Source organism: Atractosteus spatula, chromosome 3, assembly GCF_055471065.1.
Source record: "Atractosteus spatula isolate fAtrSpa1 chromosome 3, fAtrSpa1.hap1, whole genome shotgun sequence".
NCBI classification, from domain to species: Eukaryota; Metazoa; Chordata; class Actinopteri; order Semionotiformes; family Lepisosteidae; genus Atractosteus; species Atractosteus spatula.
The window spans coordinates 28211268-28226661 of NC_142708.1; the positions used below are offsets into that span (position 1 = coordinate 28211268).

The 15394-nt window shown below is 35.6% G+C and overlaps 1 protein-coding gene across 2 annotated transcripts in view; it reads left to right on the forward strand.

Annotated features, from left to right (window-relative positions):
• Positions 1–15394, forward strand: part of pde4d (phosphodiesterase 4D, cAMP-specific) — a 439211-nt gene that overhangs the window by 249377 nt on the left and 174440 nt on the right. The window contains exon 1 of one of the 2 annotated variants that reach the window (XM_088912391.1): positions 7637–9035. The exons of the other annotated variant lie outside the window; for it this stretch is intronic. Coding sequence (XP_088768517.1) covers positions 8950–9035 — 86 coding nt within the window. The 5' untranslated portion in view covers positions 7637–8949. Of the gene's footprint in view, positions 1–7636; positions 9036–15394 lie in introns of those variants that run through there. 2 annotated transcript variants of the gene reach the window in all.

Below are 15394 nucleotides of genomic sequence, written 5' to 3' on the forward strand. Positions count from 1 at the left end.
AAGATGAATTACATCTTAACAAAATTAAGTAGAAAAATGCCTAAGAGTTTAGTTATACTGTACATATACAGTACAGACCTGAATGAAGCATATTTTAAGATATTTTGAAAAGGACTTCTTCATGTTTTATTGTTCAAACTGCTGGAAGAAATTTGCCTAGCAATTTGGATAAAGAAGTGTTTTTCCATTTTCTAATAATATGATTTATCATTTTGTCTGATCAAGTCTCAGCAGGTATCTAGTCCAGGATAGGTTTAATTATTGCTTCCACTTCAAGTGATACCTTTTACTGCAAGTGATGAATTTATCTCCTATCTCATTATACATTATACAATGTTCAGAAGAATGCTTGGTGTTGTGAGTAAATTGCACCCTAGCCAGACCGAAGTATGTAGGTGTTTAAACTGTAAATAAACCGAAATTATCTTACCAGTTTGTAATTAAGAGGGAAAAAGCATAAAACCGATTGTAATTTCAGGTGAAGAGGTTCGGAGCTAGAGTTATAAAGATTGTCGAAGCAAACACAGTTTCTGTTTAACAATACAATATAATATTTTCTGTGGAAGATACACATTCAAAATGCTAATAATATCAAATGTGTAAAAAACAAAATAACTGTACCATGCACAGTATAGGAATCTAACCAGGATGTGTTTTGTGTTTAATGAACAAAAGATTCCACAGAATTCAAATACTTTTCTTCTTAGAGCTGTAAAAAAGCAGGCAAATCTCCAGCTGACAGGTCTGGCACATCAAGTGACCTGGAATTTTGACCCTTCTCCCTTATCAGAGCTTCACTGTGTGACTGTGTACTGCAGTAACCTGTGATGACAACACTTGACATCCTTCAAATCATCCAGCAATTACACAATTGCTTCTGACAGATTCCCAGAGAAGATAGCAGCTACTACCCTTTACAGAAACTGAAAATTCTTTGCTGTTGCATAACTTTAAATGAATGCTATTTTTAAAGCCGCCCAAGTCTTAACGATTTGGGAATTGGGGAGGGGAGGAGTGGAGGAGTTATAGCAATTTTCCATTTTCTGTAAAACAATGGGTAATGGTCAGCTCACAGTGAAATACAGTACACTTGACTAAGCATGAGTCTCTCTAGGTAATAAACTAAAGTTCATTTCTTCCAGTCTATAACATTAAGAAAGTGCTTGTCAGTAAAAGGAAGGCTGTGGTTGGCAGAGAGAGTTGTACACAGAAGGAAATATACTGATATACTGTATATATACAGTATATGAACAAGTAATAGGTTTATTCCATGCTGAAAAGAGAAGAAAGAAAACACAATGTTTCAGCCGTGGAGCCTTCTTCAGGTGTGAGGGAATGCTGGTTTAGTGAGAGAAGGGGGTAAGTGGCCCTGGGAGGAAGAAAAGGTATGACGAAGAGATCTAGAAAAAGATTTGGAGGAAGGCATAGTGGGTCGCAGCAGGTGTAGGCTGTAGTAGTTCAGGTGGATAGCTGCGTCAGCATGCGTAGGCTGCAAAAGAAAGTTTAGGTTTATTCCATGCTGAAAAGAGAAGAAAGAAAACACAATGTTTCTTGTGTGAGCACCTGAAGAAGCCTCCACGGCCAAAATGTTGTGTTTTCTTTCTTTTCTTTTCAACATGGAATAAACCTATTACTTGTTCCTTTACAGCCTACACATGCTGACACAGCTACCCACCTAAACTACTGTATATATATACAGTATATATTCTTAATGTTAATTGCCCATGGAGTTTATCCAGTAATAGGCTCTGCTCAGAGTGGAGTATAAGACCTATAGCCAAGCAAATGTTGATATAAATATACAGCATTTTCCTGGCAGTGGCTGGAAGCTCTTCAGGAGTGGAGGCCACCTGGCAGAGTGTTGACAGGGATGGGCTGGCAGGGGAGTCCTTGATCTGCTGTGTCATCTGCAAGGTCTGTTGCTGACAGCAAAGCACAGGTGATTCATGTGCTTTTTTCTTACTCCTAGGCTTTGCTATAAAGTCTGATAGATCACAATTGTCTGTAATAATAATGATGACGATGGGGAGGTCTATTATTGCCATAATAACAATATCTTGTTTTTGTAGCAAATATATACAGTACTATAAATACTGTTATGCAGTATTAATTGTTACAAATTAAGAGTTGCCTGAGATATTCAGGTGATTTTCTAGGGATATTCAGTCTGGATTTTTTATTAATGTGTGCAGTATTAGCTGCAGAGGGCGTGACAGTACCCCCCCCTTCATGGGCGGCTCCTGACGCCCATACAAATAAGTGAGCTGCACAGCACTGGGCGGAGGAAAAACCTCATTTAACTGAAAGGAAACCTCTGGGAGTCCAGGGCTGAGGGCTGCCCCCTCCTCCAGGGTGTAAACCTTTATTGGGTAGAGGAAGGGGGGTCAGGTAGAGCTCCGCAGACTTAAAACAAAACAAAGTACACAACCACAAACAACAACAGAAATAAACCTGGGAGACCAGGGTAACAAACCACAATAAACAGATAGGAACCAAGAGTTCCACACCACAGGAGTCAGGGGGACCAGAGAGAAGGGGAAACCCAGAAGTGAAAAATCAAAACACCAAGCAAAAAACAAGAATAAAAACACAAAAACCCGGGAAAAATACCGCAGACTGGGCAATAGGCACGTTCACATTCTATCACTGATATCGGAGTGGACAACCTGAGGAAAGCCAGGCACACGGCCCGCTCATAGGCACAGATGACCGGAGTGATATCCAGCGATGAGGATAGGAGGACCAGCTCAACATTCAATCACAGATGCCGGAATGACAACCCGAGGAAAGCCAGGCCGCAGCCCGCTCACAGGCACAGGGGTCGAAAAAGCATCTCGCAATTAGAAAGGAGAGTTGAGAGAAAAAAAAGCCCAGAGAAAAAAAACTGCGACAAAACAAAAAAGTGCTGCTCGCGGGGTCAGTAGGAGGCTCAGCATTCTGTCATGGATGTCGAAAGGGACAAACCGTGGAGAGGCAGGAGAGTGGAAAAAGACCCGAAATGTGTAGCGGTGGAATGGGGGATTAGCACGGGCTCAGCAGTTCAGGAGTCGTATAGAAACCAATGCCCTCAGGCAGCGGACATGGGGTGACTTGGAGCTAGGCGGATTTCAGGACATCCGAACGTCAATGCTGAGCGAAGGTGAATGAGAGACCCTGAAATATATAGCCCCAGAGAGAGAGAGAGACAGAAAGGAGAGCAAAATTAAACTTTTAAAACAACAACCAAAAACATTTTGAAGGAAACATGTGTTAGTGTATATTGAATAAATATTTGAAAAACCTTCTAGAATTTACTATAAAATGAAGGGTCTAAAATACTTACCCTGTCTCTTCCTATGAAATCAATTTGACCATATCAATTGAAACATTCCTCATGAAAACAATGGAAAATATTCAGAACCTCTCAAGATTTTAGAATGGAATCAAATCCAGTTATCCATTTTTCTGAACTGATTCAGAAAACAGAAAGGACATTTCCAATACATACTGTAAATTGCACTGACATATTATCCATATAATATAAATTTGTCCAATACAGTTGTGCACCATAGAAAGCATAGGTTCATTTTCTTATAAAATGCAACTTAAATTAGATTTTGGAATTTATTTCTAGCTTTCAAGAATAAAGAAACACATACAGTATACACATATAATGTACAGTATATAGAGTATATAAACTAATGTTTGTACGCCTTTTTCTGTTGAACAGAATTTACAAACGCTAAATATTAACAACAGCGGATTTTTTACTAAATCAACTGAGTCATTCTGTTCTGGAATGGTGATCTTCCAACTTATAAGATCTGTTTCATACTGTAAATTGCAAAAAGTGCTGCAATCAAAATTTCGTAACCATTTTAGGGACATCTCTTTCAGCAAAAGATAAGGAAGTCTCCTTTAGTGTATATACTGTATCCATTAAGCTACTGTATGCTTGTGTATTCATATTGTATTAATTACATAGTTAATTTAACAATAGTTAAATTTTGTACCATAGCTCCCTTAATCTCAATTTTTTCCATGAGTGTGCAGAAAAGATGAATAATGAATTTCACTCAAACTTTTTTTACACATTTTAATTTTTCTCTGCAAATCAAAAGGTTAACTGCGCACAGGAATTACCTAAATCAATTTTCACTTTGTCTATCGCTTCAGTCAATCATTTTTGAGTATTTTGAAGTATTTGAGTATCTATCACTTTTACTTTACAAAGAATTTATCTCAAGTTCCTATGTGAAAAATGTGACCTATCTTATCTCATACAGATAAAAAATACTTGGCACTAACTTCAGGAAGAGGAAAAAAAAACCTCATAAAATTCAGAGTTGAAATACCTAAGTTTGTATTCTAAACTCAATTCAATATTCTAGGAGTTGCAGTTTCCTTTTTATGGACTGGATTTTATTTTGATTTGTTTAATTTTGCTTAAATTGAGGCTTATATTGTAAATTAGAAATGAAACTAAACAAACTAAAGAGTATCAGATGGATGGACCTTATATTTTCACCAGAACAACTCCCATCATAATTCAAATACTGTCACGCCCTCTATAGCTAGAGGGAGCTCCTGTGCTTTGCTAGTCCTTCCGGTTTGTCTTTGTTTGGAGCTACATATTTCCGGGTCACCCTTTCCTCCTGGCTCAGCATTGAGGGTTCGGATGTCCTGAGACTCGCTTAGCACCAGATCATCTCCTCCGCTGCCTGAGGGCATAGGTTTCTACCCAACATCGCCTGAGCTCCTGAGCCCGGGTTAACCCCCATTTTGCTGCTATGCATAGGGTCTTTTTTGCTCTCCTGCCATTCCTCGGCATGCCTTTTAGACATCTGTGACAAATACAGTGTTTGCTATTTTATCTTCTTGCTACTTCCATCAGCTGATTTTCCATACACATTACCTTATGATTGGATTTCTTAATAAAACCTTCAGAAAGAACATATACTGTACAGTACTTAAGTTCACCTCCCTCAGCATTCTCTCATTTGCATTCGCAAAAGCTGCTCTATGTCCATGCTGCTATCATGCTTGCTCTTACCGAAGATCAGAGAACCTATGTGTGAGACTGTGAGAGGCAGCATTAATAGAAAGCCACCTATTTTGGAGAAAAGTCAGACAGATATGGTTTGATTGAATATTGGCATCCAGAGGGAGGAAGATTCCATGAGGGAAAAGAACAGGAACAGGAAGGACAGGCTCAGAGTGGAACTAGCCACTCCTCTGGACTAAATGGAAAGTGTGTAGGAACAGCCAGACAGGAAAATGTTTCAGTCTGTGTCTTCTAGGCTCAAGCATGAGAGGAAGGAGATGAGAGCCCCAGTGACACCTGGAAAGGTACCTGGACATCTTCTCCCCATAACTGAGTGAAGGGATTGTAGATACTCCCTGACTATACCATCAGCAGACAGGTGTGTGTTCTCAGAAAGAGTGAACAGCTCTGGCTACTGTTGTGTCAGGGATGCAAGTGGTAATTAATGAAGATGGAGAAGTGTCACTGGTCAAACATGATCAGCCTGTTTTGTAGGAAAGAAACAAATTAGTGGTTTTGTGAAGAGCATTCACATGGGAAAATCAGTGAGCAAAGTTTAAAGAGCAGCTTTGGGTGAGTTAAACTAATCACATCAGTGAGCAGTTATGAGGCAATGGAAGAAGCATGGTATGATTGTGACATGGAGTAGAATGTCACAGGAAGAATACTCCAGCACCTGATTATATTAGCAAAAAGTGATTAATGAAGTGAGCATGGTGTTGGGCAACATGGAGTGAACTGAAATACTCCACTTGTATTGTGGAGTGCTTAATTAATTAATCTAGAACTGAGCCTAGATATTCATGCTTATGAACATAAGTACAAATCAGAAGAGGAAATTGGGATCTGAGGATGTCATACAATGTCAAAGAAGAATCCTAAAGAATTTATAGCAGGTGCTAAGCAATATTGGAGAGACTACTGCAACAGAAATGATAACCATATCCTTATTGCTTTATAAAATACCACCCTTCCAACCACCCATCCAATACAACAAGCAAGAACAAGAAGCTTTCTTCTAATTAAATAATATTATTATTCCTTTCACTTTGACATGAAGAGTCCTTCAGCTGTGCTGAACCCATTGGCGTGGAGAACACTGGACATTTTGGGATACAATAGGAAAGCTTGTATGCCAGTCTCACTTATTTCCCTTTAAACTGCAGCACTGATCCCTCAGCCAAGTTAAATATTACACTGTCTGATCTTTTTCAATGTTAGATTCTTGTTCAGTGTTATGGGCGGAATGCAATGTGTGAGGTTAATTAAACTTCCATTAAGATGTAAGTTATCTTTCTTGGGAATTATTCAATTAATGTATTTTTAATAGCAAACATTCTAAGAAGTTCATTCATACAGAATTTCCAATCAACAATAATAAAATAATTTCACAGCGTAATTATACACAGTATAATTACAAAATCAATTAATTGTAAGCACTTCTGCAGAAGTGAAGAAAGGAACGAACTGCTGATTTCTGTATTAGCTTGTAGTGAGTGAGGACTTTATATGTCTTATATACTTTATCAACAAAAAGGATTTTGTATGAAAGTCACACAGAACAGTAGCTATGAGGCTGAATTTTTGCATCTCTTTGGTTTCATGATGAAAACCCTTTCTGCTAATTCTAATTTATTACCCTAGCTAAGCAGGTAAAAGTCAAAGGATGTGAGTGATAATTTTAACCTACAGATGATCTGGTGGCAGACCAATTTATCTATTGTGGTGAGGTGTTCCTATTTATATTGATTGAAAAATGCACATTGAATCTTACCCTGTTCTGTCTCTTCTGGATAAAATTGTTGATGGTTTTGGGTGTCAAGGTAGTTCAATTAAAAATAGCCTTGTAATATTTCAGGATTAATGAACTGGCAAAAAAGGTGGTGTTTTTATTTTCATGGTAAAATGTGGTTCTTACTTAATATAAAATTTCATATGTATTTCACATAAGTACACTATAAATAATTGTAAAGATAATACCAGACGGTGATGATTTAAGTTGACTGTTTACAATTTCCTTCTTGTCCTAAAATGGCATGAACAATGCTCTTAGGGGTCTTTCAGGGTATTGTGGCAGCATTACTCTAAAGAAGCAGCAAAGCACTTTAAAGATGTTAAGTGTAGTCCTGAAAATAAACAATAGTACTACATCATGCGGCAAAATGCCACTCCAAAAAAAATGTGCAATGTTATGTCCTAATTGCATAGCTCATAGTTAACTGAAGTGATTTTTAAAACTGAGAAGTCATTTTACATTTTAGGTTTTGTTGGCACAACACATTAATTTTTTCATTAATTCATTGCAGGGGTAAAAACATAATCCAGCAGCATTTGGGGAGATGCTGAATTCAAACTGTTATACATTACAAAAGCTTTTTTGTTGTAGATCATGTTGCTTTTTTTTCTTTTTTTTAAAACAAGCACATTGACCACAATTGTCTGAAGTGCTTCATTTTTATATTTTGCATTGACCACCAAATTCAGAATTAAGATCCCTAGAAATAAATGATTAGAAACAAAGCAGATTCTGACCTCTCATTCACCAGTGGCTTGTTACAGGGCACAATGTGTTGCCTGAGTGGAACCTACCTAAAGAGGCCCCTTGATGATTACACACACACACTCTGCAGCCGGGAGCTGGTTCTGCAGCATAGTAATTGCACAGTTCAACAGTATGTGAGTGGCCTGAGTCAACTGTAAGAACTGACAAAAAAAAACTGCCTGAGATGGCTAGAATGATTTGCTGGAGGAATATGTTCTCTGCCGGGTCTGGGCTTTGAAAAGTGAGCTTGGGCTCAGTGAGGGTGTATGTTTGGAAGCGTGTCTGTGTTTGTGTGTGCCACTCCTCTGAACACACGGCTAGGGGTGTGTGAGGGGGGGTCTTTGGACAATCCACGCTACTGCAGTCACAAGACCTCATAGGCAGTTGAGGATCAAGAGTGATGACAACTGTTGGGGAGCTGGAGTGGAGAAAAGGGAGAAAGGACGGTAGGGAAGTGGTCCTCAGATGACATTTAACTTCATTCTCTTCAATTATTGAAATGATTCTTTTCTCTTTCAACCCTGCCTACCCTCCTCTTGGTAGTCGGAGTGCAATGATGAATTAATAAGAGCTGTCTGCGCTAAGAGGATCAATAGCTTAGTTGCTGTACACTAAGAGAGCAAGCTGGCGTATTATAGGGTTAGGGAATACAAATGAATGCAAAGAAGAAGGCAGCAAGAAAAATAAACCACTCATATGCACACACCTCTGGATGGCAACAGACTGCACCTCGCGGGTTTGGGACAGAAGAGACGTAGCACCTTTAAGTACTTTCCAGAGGAAATACATTGAACATGCTTTTACACAGCTCATCTGAGACCTTTGTTTCTACTCCTGGGGCTTGAGGAAGGATGCTGATGCCATGAGAAAATAGTTGGAGCTTGCAATGAAAATGTGGCAGAAGGAGTTTGAAATCCTTGCCGGAAGAATACCAAGAAAAAGGCATCAACAAGATACGGCCACTAATCTTGGGTTGACATTTCTTTTATACTACTACAAAACATCTCTGTAACATAGACAGAAAGAGCAACTTATCTATTTTTTCATGGGGTTTTGTACACGCCTTATATACACCTGGATTGGCTTACTTTTCACTCGCCTTAATTTGTACTGAACAGCTGTTAATGTATTTTGCATTAAAGGTCCAAGTTTTGCAGAGTTGGAGGTAAAGACTTAACATACTGAAAGCACTGTTATTGTAGCCAGAATGGCTTAAACATAGGGGATATATAGTTTGCAACTTTGTTTACATGTCTTGTTTCTTTTGGAGGACATCTGACAGCTCTGAAGAGAAATGAAGAGAGATCATTTTTTAATTTCCGCTGGGTTTTCAGAATGCATATACTGTAGGCAGGTTTTTGGTTTGCTAACACATCCCAACTAAATGAAGCCTGGAAATACTCATGTGGGAAGACAGAAGAAAATGATGCACGTGAATAATTTCCCTTTCAGGAGGCATTCCTGGATATGGTGAGTGAATGACGTAACGTTGTCTTTAAATTGCATGCTAGAAGGAAATGTACTGTAGGAATATTTTATGGAAAATATCGAAATTGTGTGTGATTTACTAGTAATGATGGGCCTCCATCATTTCTGCAGCAGTTGTTTTTAAGGAAGTTCTTATCAGATAGTGTTCTACAGTATTTATTGTTGGTGTCACATATTTCCTTGAGTACATTCAATGGTTTGTTCATTGGAATGGATTATTATTTGTGAGATGAAATGAGTCACAAATGAAAACACAGAGCAAAATATTATGAATAAAATACAGAAACAAAGTTGAGGCATTTAGACTATGCACAATTAGCAGTAATGGCAACAGTACAACGGTTAATAATCAAATATTGAATATTAGTTACCGCAACACCACAACTAAGAAACCCCACAGTATTTTTGTCCCAAAAAAATAAAAAAGTACTGGATGTTGTTTGACTTGCATAATTACAGTAATTAACCTCCACATCACTAGCTGAATACCACACATTAAAGCCCCTGTTTAAAGTTTAGTGCATTGGAATTTTCTTTATTTAAAGAAAAACAAAGACTACTGTATCTTCAACACTCGACAAAAGAAACCAACAAAAACATAAATACATAGCACATCTAGCATCTTAGATCTTAGGTGTAGCTATCTTAGCTAGATAAATAGATAAAATACACAATGACATATGTTTATGAAATATAATAATGTAATGTTTAAATTTAGTGAATATGCTTAATTAGTAAACAAAACCCCCTAATAAATAATAGTTATTTATTTGATAATGAATGTATATGAATACTGTAAAGAGTGATCTAAATCATTTCTTTATGTTTTGATATAATGAAATGTAAAGTATGAACTACTTTGAGAAGAGAGACACATTTAGATCTAATTTTTTATTTAAATTTTAACAGCTGAAAAAACATTGAGGGCACCAAAGGTCATCCTAAACTGTATTGCTGTATTCTGGTGTCACAAAGCAGTCAACAGATTTTTGTTTCTGCACTTCTGAATAGTGATAAACACTCATAAAAGAAAGTCCCTAACAATAATGGTTATACCTTGTGATATACTGATGAAGGTCTTTTCCTCACAGCTTTTTTTTTAAATTTCCAGTGACATGTCACTGGAAACTACTGTTATCCTCATATGCTGTGTATCGTGAGTGTTTTCAGCTAGTTAATTTACATTAATTTAAACTGAATTCTTTGAATTATCATTTCCTTAAATTGAAAGAGCACTTTTATTTCGTAAAAAACAGTTTGTTACACTTGGATTTTGTCACAAAGATGATTATTCAGGTAGAAAATTGCTCAACGCAGATGTCTTGAATTGATGAAGGATTATGTACAGTATCTCATCACCCCAATGAAGTGAGAAATACATTAATAAATAATGACTATTTAAATGGAAGGATTTACACTAGAGGACCATTCTTATCTCCCTCAATGAAATGGTCCATAATATACTCTATGTCCTGGCCAGTCATGAGATGGCTGCAAGTGCTTGCTGTAAAGTGAGGATATGAGATGGTTCTATACTGTTATGTAACCATATATTAAAATATTAATGCATTCAGTTACAAATAAAACAGGCATTGTCAGTTATAAAACCACAGCTACTATATAAACTATTTTTTCAGTCTTACTTTAATTCTTAATTTATCCTGTGTCCCCCACCATGAGAATTACACTTAAAATGGATAGATTTATCCTGTGTTTCAGTTCAGGTTCAGGTTAATACAACTACCGTATACTGTATACAGTATGTACTGTAGTCCACATAGTGCAGTGATTCAACACAAATAATCCTGGTCATTTTTTATAGGAATGATCCATATCATGTAAAGTTTTTTCATCCAGAAAGATGCAAAAGCATTTTAGACATACATAGATACTATTATTGTGCATCAAACTCCCAGATTTGTCAAGTGGAAACAACTGTCCAAGGAAAAATCCCATTAAACAACGTTTGATACTCCCCTGCCATACAGTGTGAATGTACTGTATAAGGAATCTTCAGTACAGGTTTTTGAGTTTATTTAAAATAAGGTGAGCTTTAGCACAGGGCTAACTGCTTAGATTTTGTGTCCATTTGCTTTATAAAGCAGAACCTTGTATATCAAGTGACAGTCACAGCCTTTCATTACAGGTACTAAGATGCTGAATATAAGTTAGTTATACAGTATATAGTGTGCACCGTTCTGTATAATGTTACACCATATAATGTCTTGAACATTCTGTGAAAAAGGTTAAAATGCATGATCTTTAAGAATACATAAGACACACAGCTGACGTACAGTGCTACTTAGAAACATTTGTATATTCTCTATATACAAATGTAAAGGTTTATGTTTTCAAAACTACTGTAAGTCCTCTTAATCATTTTCCATTTCATTTATATGCAGCACTCCTATTGGCAAACTGTACTTGACTGTACTTATCATTCAAGAACTATTTCTCACCAGCATCACTTGCTGAAGAGTTTTACAGAGAGCATTGTCAGTAGGATACACCTCTGGATGAAAGATAACTTGGCATTGGTATTTCTATAGGTGATTATAATCAAGTTGTGTTATGAAAAGATATTACTGTGAGTTTTCGCCCTGAAGACAGTATGCTGCATAGGCTAAAATGTGGTATAAGAAAACAGATGATGCGTCTTTCTAATAGTTATAAAAGGTGGGCGTACAGTACTTCACTGGAAATCGTTTAAACAGTTCAGGCCAGAAAAGAAGTGAATATTTTAACCCTCATTCCATGTGAGTTTAAGTTTACATGTTTTCCTTTGATCAGTTAGATATAATAAAATAAAAATATGTATTGTATCTCAACTTTTTTTCCATCAAAGGCATTGATCTCTAGCTATGGTGTACATTAGTAAACCGACACAGTATGTACTATAGTTCTTAATACTTGTATACTTGTATGTCTATAAGTCATTTAAAATGTACCTGAAAACACATTAGTGTTCAGAAATTAAGTGAGTTTAGTCTTTTAGGCTTTTAAACAACAGGTAAAAATAAGACAACATGAGGAACGCTGAACCATTGTAAACATGGCTGGCTTCACTGACTGAAATAATTTAATCATTAAACATTTAAATAAATTATTTAATCACCTCTTCATTTCATTATTTGGCTACCCATTGTTTTAATTGCTGATTATCAGTTAAGTAATTAAAGAGCTGGATGTAGCAAAATTCTGGAATGATTTAGACAGACAATAAGATGAGTAGTTTTGCTTTGAATGAATGGCTAACTTGCATTATATTTGAAACATTGTAAATTAATTACAATACCCTGCAAAATGTTACTATCTAGTTATTTTAAACCTTGATTTATTCTTTTTTTATTTCTAAACTGAAGCAAATTTTGCATGTTTTTGTGTGTCTTAAATAGTCTCACTTTACTTTTTAGAGAACGTATTGGAAAGTTAGGCAGTAGAATAGAATTTTCAGAATCTACTTATTTATCTTATTTAGGTTTTCAGTTGACTTCACTAAATGCATAACTTAACAAATTACTGTTAAGCCATAACAAATTATGACTTATTTCAAAATTTGGACATAACCCAATTTGCACATACAGTAAATAGATTGTTAACTACTGCATTTGCCTCTAATAAGTTTGTCAAACATAAAAGAATGAAAACATAAAAGTATTATCTTAGTAATGAATAATGTTTTCATTTCAGTCAATACTGGTAACTAATCTTAAATGTAGATTTCATGGTCTTGAACTTAGAATAGTAGGTCAGGAGATCATACAGTGCATGGAAGCATACTGTATCTTAAATAATCTTTTTAAAATGTGAACTACTTCTGTAAAATGGTAGAAACTACTGAAACTACTGTAGATTGCTGCTTTTGGGTTCCTGACTTTGAACGTAAATTTATGTGTCCTTCATTTTTTTTTATATCAGTCCTTGACTTTTTTTGATAATGGGCATCAGGTGTATCACTAGCTTTCATAAACATCATTAAGGTTACAGTATGTAAAGTTTACAGTATGTAATGTTACATCTCAATAAAGGATGAAACATGGTCTCAGGATAAATGTTTTGTGTTGTAGTTTGCAATATAGAAGCAAAGGCTAGCTGTTATTTGCTTTCTGAGGTCAGTTCGATGCTTTTAAAATGTCTTCTGACATCTTTGAGTCACTTTGCTGTAATTTCTCAATAGATCATATTCCCTGTTTCTCTAGTAGTGTGAAATTTGTGTAGATAGTTGCATTGCCTGCTTTATATTGTGTGTTTATTTTACGAGAATGTAATGTAAGAAGCCAAGATAACTTAGTTAAATGTTCTGTATAAAATATCATGCAATTGAACCAATTATCATAAACAAGCAAAATTAAAAAAAACAATTAGCAGAATTTAACTGTAATATTCACAGGGGAAATTGAGAATAAATTTAATTTAAATATCATTATGTACTACTTCATTGTTTTTCTCATTTTACCAATATCAAATTATCAGTAGTTTTCAACAGTTAACTTTCTATGTGACTAAATTAAGTTATATAACTTCAAGAAAAGCATGCTACAGTATGTTTATTACAGTATGTAATAGTTTAACATATACTGTAGCTTCAGCATTACACATGCTACCATAACTACAGTGCAATAAGAAATACTGATACAAGCCATTTTCCTCCAACAATTCTATCACCATTTCAATTGTTTTTTTGCATCTATCTAATGATTTAGGAACCAGGAAATACAAAGTAACCATGCTGTAGGAAATGACTAAGGTGTGTTAACAAAAGGCGGTTGTTTTGGTTTAAAAAGGTCATTTGTTATTTTGTAATATGTACATTAACACATAAAAGAGCACCCAAAAGGAAATCTTAAGGAGCTGAAGGATTTTTTCTTGTTTTTTTTTCTGGGTTTAAAATTGTTATGCAAGTACAGTTTAACAGCTAGATGTTATTATAAAAAGAATGCCCTGCATGTTGAGTGTTGCAAAGTACTCCTTAATTATTGCTTTGCTTAGTGAAAAACAACATAAACAGTGAAATAAATATTTTCTGCCTAATGTTGTAATGTTGTCAAGCAAATTATGTTAAAATGTTATCTAAAACATACCATTTGGTAGCACAATTTACTGTTCTTAATTTTGACATGTGCCAAATGAGTTACAGAACCCTGCTTCAAAACAATGTGTTTTATTTAAGATGCTGAGCATTTGGATATTCTTGTTCGCTTCTTTTGAAACCAATCATAACAACCACTTATTGACTCTTGTTGTACTTAAAATAATTTAGTATACAGGATGGAGCCCACTTTATTATTTTAGTTCTGTTAGTTGAAGACAATTAGTGCTAGGATTTAGTTTTGAAATGGGAAATGTAATGCAGTCTATCAGACCCAGTATCAATATAACCAGTCCTGCCCCTTATTCTAAATTAACCATCTTTTTACATCCTGGAGAGACCTACAGTACATGAATGTAAACAAAGTTTTTTCTGAGACAAAGTCACCTATTACCAATTGTGTCTGAAAGAATATTGCCTTGGGTGTTTCAATGCATTGCTGAACCATAACAATAATCACGAGACATCTGGCCTTTTCAAATGCTGAAATCATTTTTTCAATTCTGCAGCAAATACCAAGGTCAAAGTAAGACTGAAGAGAATGTTAATGATAGGAAAATGATGCATATTTTCTTTAAATACAAGAGCACAAACACTTAAATTTTACACATAGTGCAGCTTAGCAGAAATTTTCAATTGAATTTTACATGTGTACAGTCAAAAATAAAACACAACAAGATTTTATGCAATGTGATAACATTGCAAGGACCGCAGACGTCTTCTCATCATGAGACGTCATATGGAGACCTTCCACCTGAATTGTTTTCACACATTTTATTGTCCTCTATTCTAAGGTCACATTGCTGTTTGGTTGTGTTTTACCTCTGCTACATGGTTTTAACTAATTTTTTAATGATTAATTAAACCATTATCTCTGATCATAGATACTTAAGAACTTAAAACCACACATTGGTGCTGTCTATGTACTGTAACTGCTCATGTAGCTGTTTCAAATACCCTTTGGTTTATGTGAATCAGAGTTCATTTGATGTGTGGACAGGAAAAGAAAATAAAATCAAGCATTAAAGAAACAAATTAGTCTTCCCTTATTTTAAACCATAGTGTAGGAAACCTATGTCAGTAAGAAGGTATGATATTTACTCTATTTTCAATGCATTTTTAACATGTTCATTTTATTTTAGCTGTGAATATTAGAAAATGAACTGTCTCTTTCATGAAATGTAACACCCCCAACGTATTTTTAAATTACTTTTAATGGGAACTGCAATGCTTTTTAAACTTTTGGGGTCAG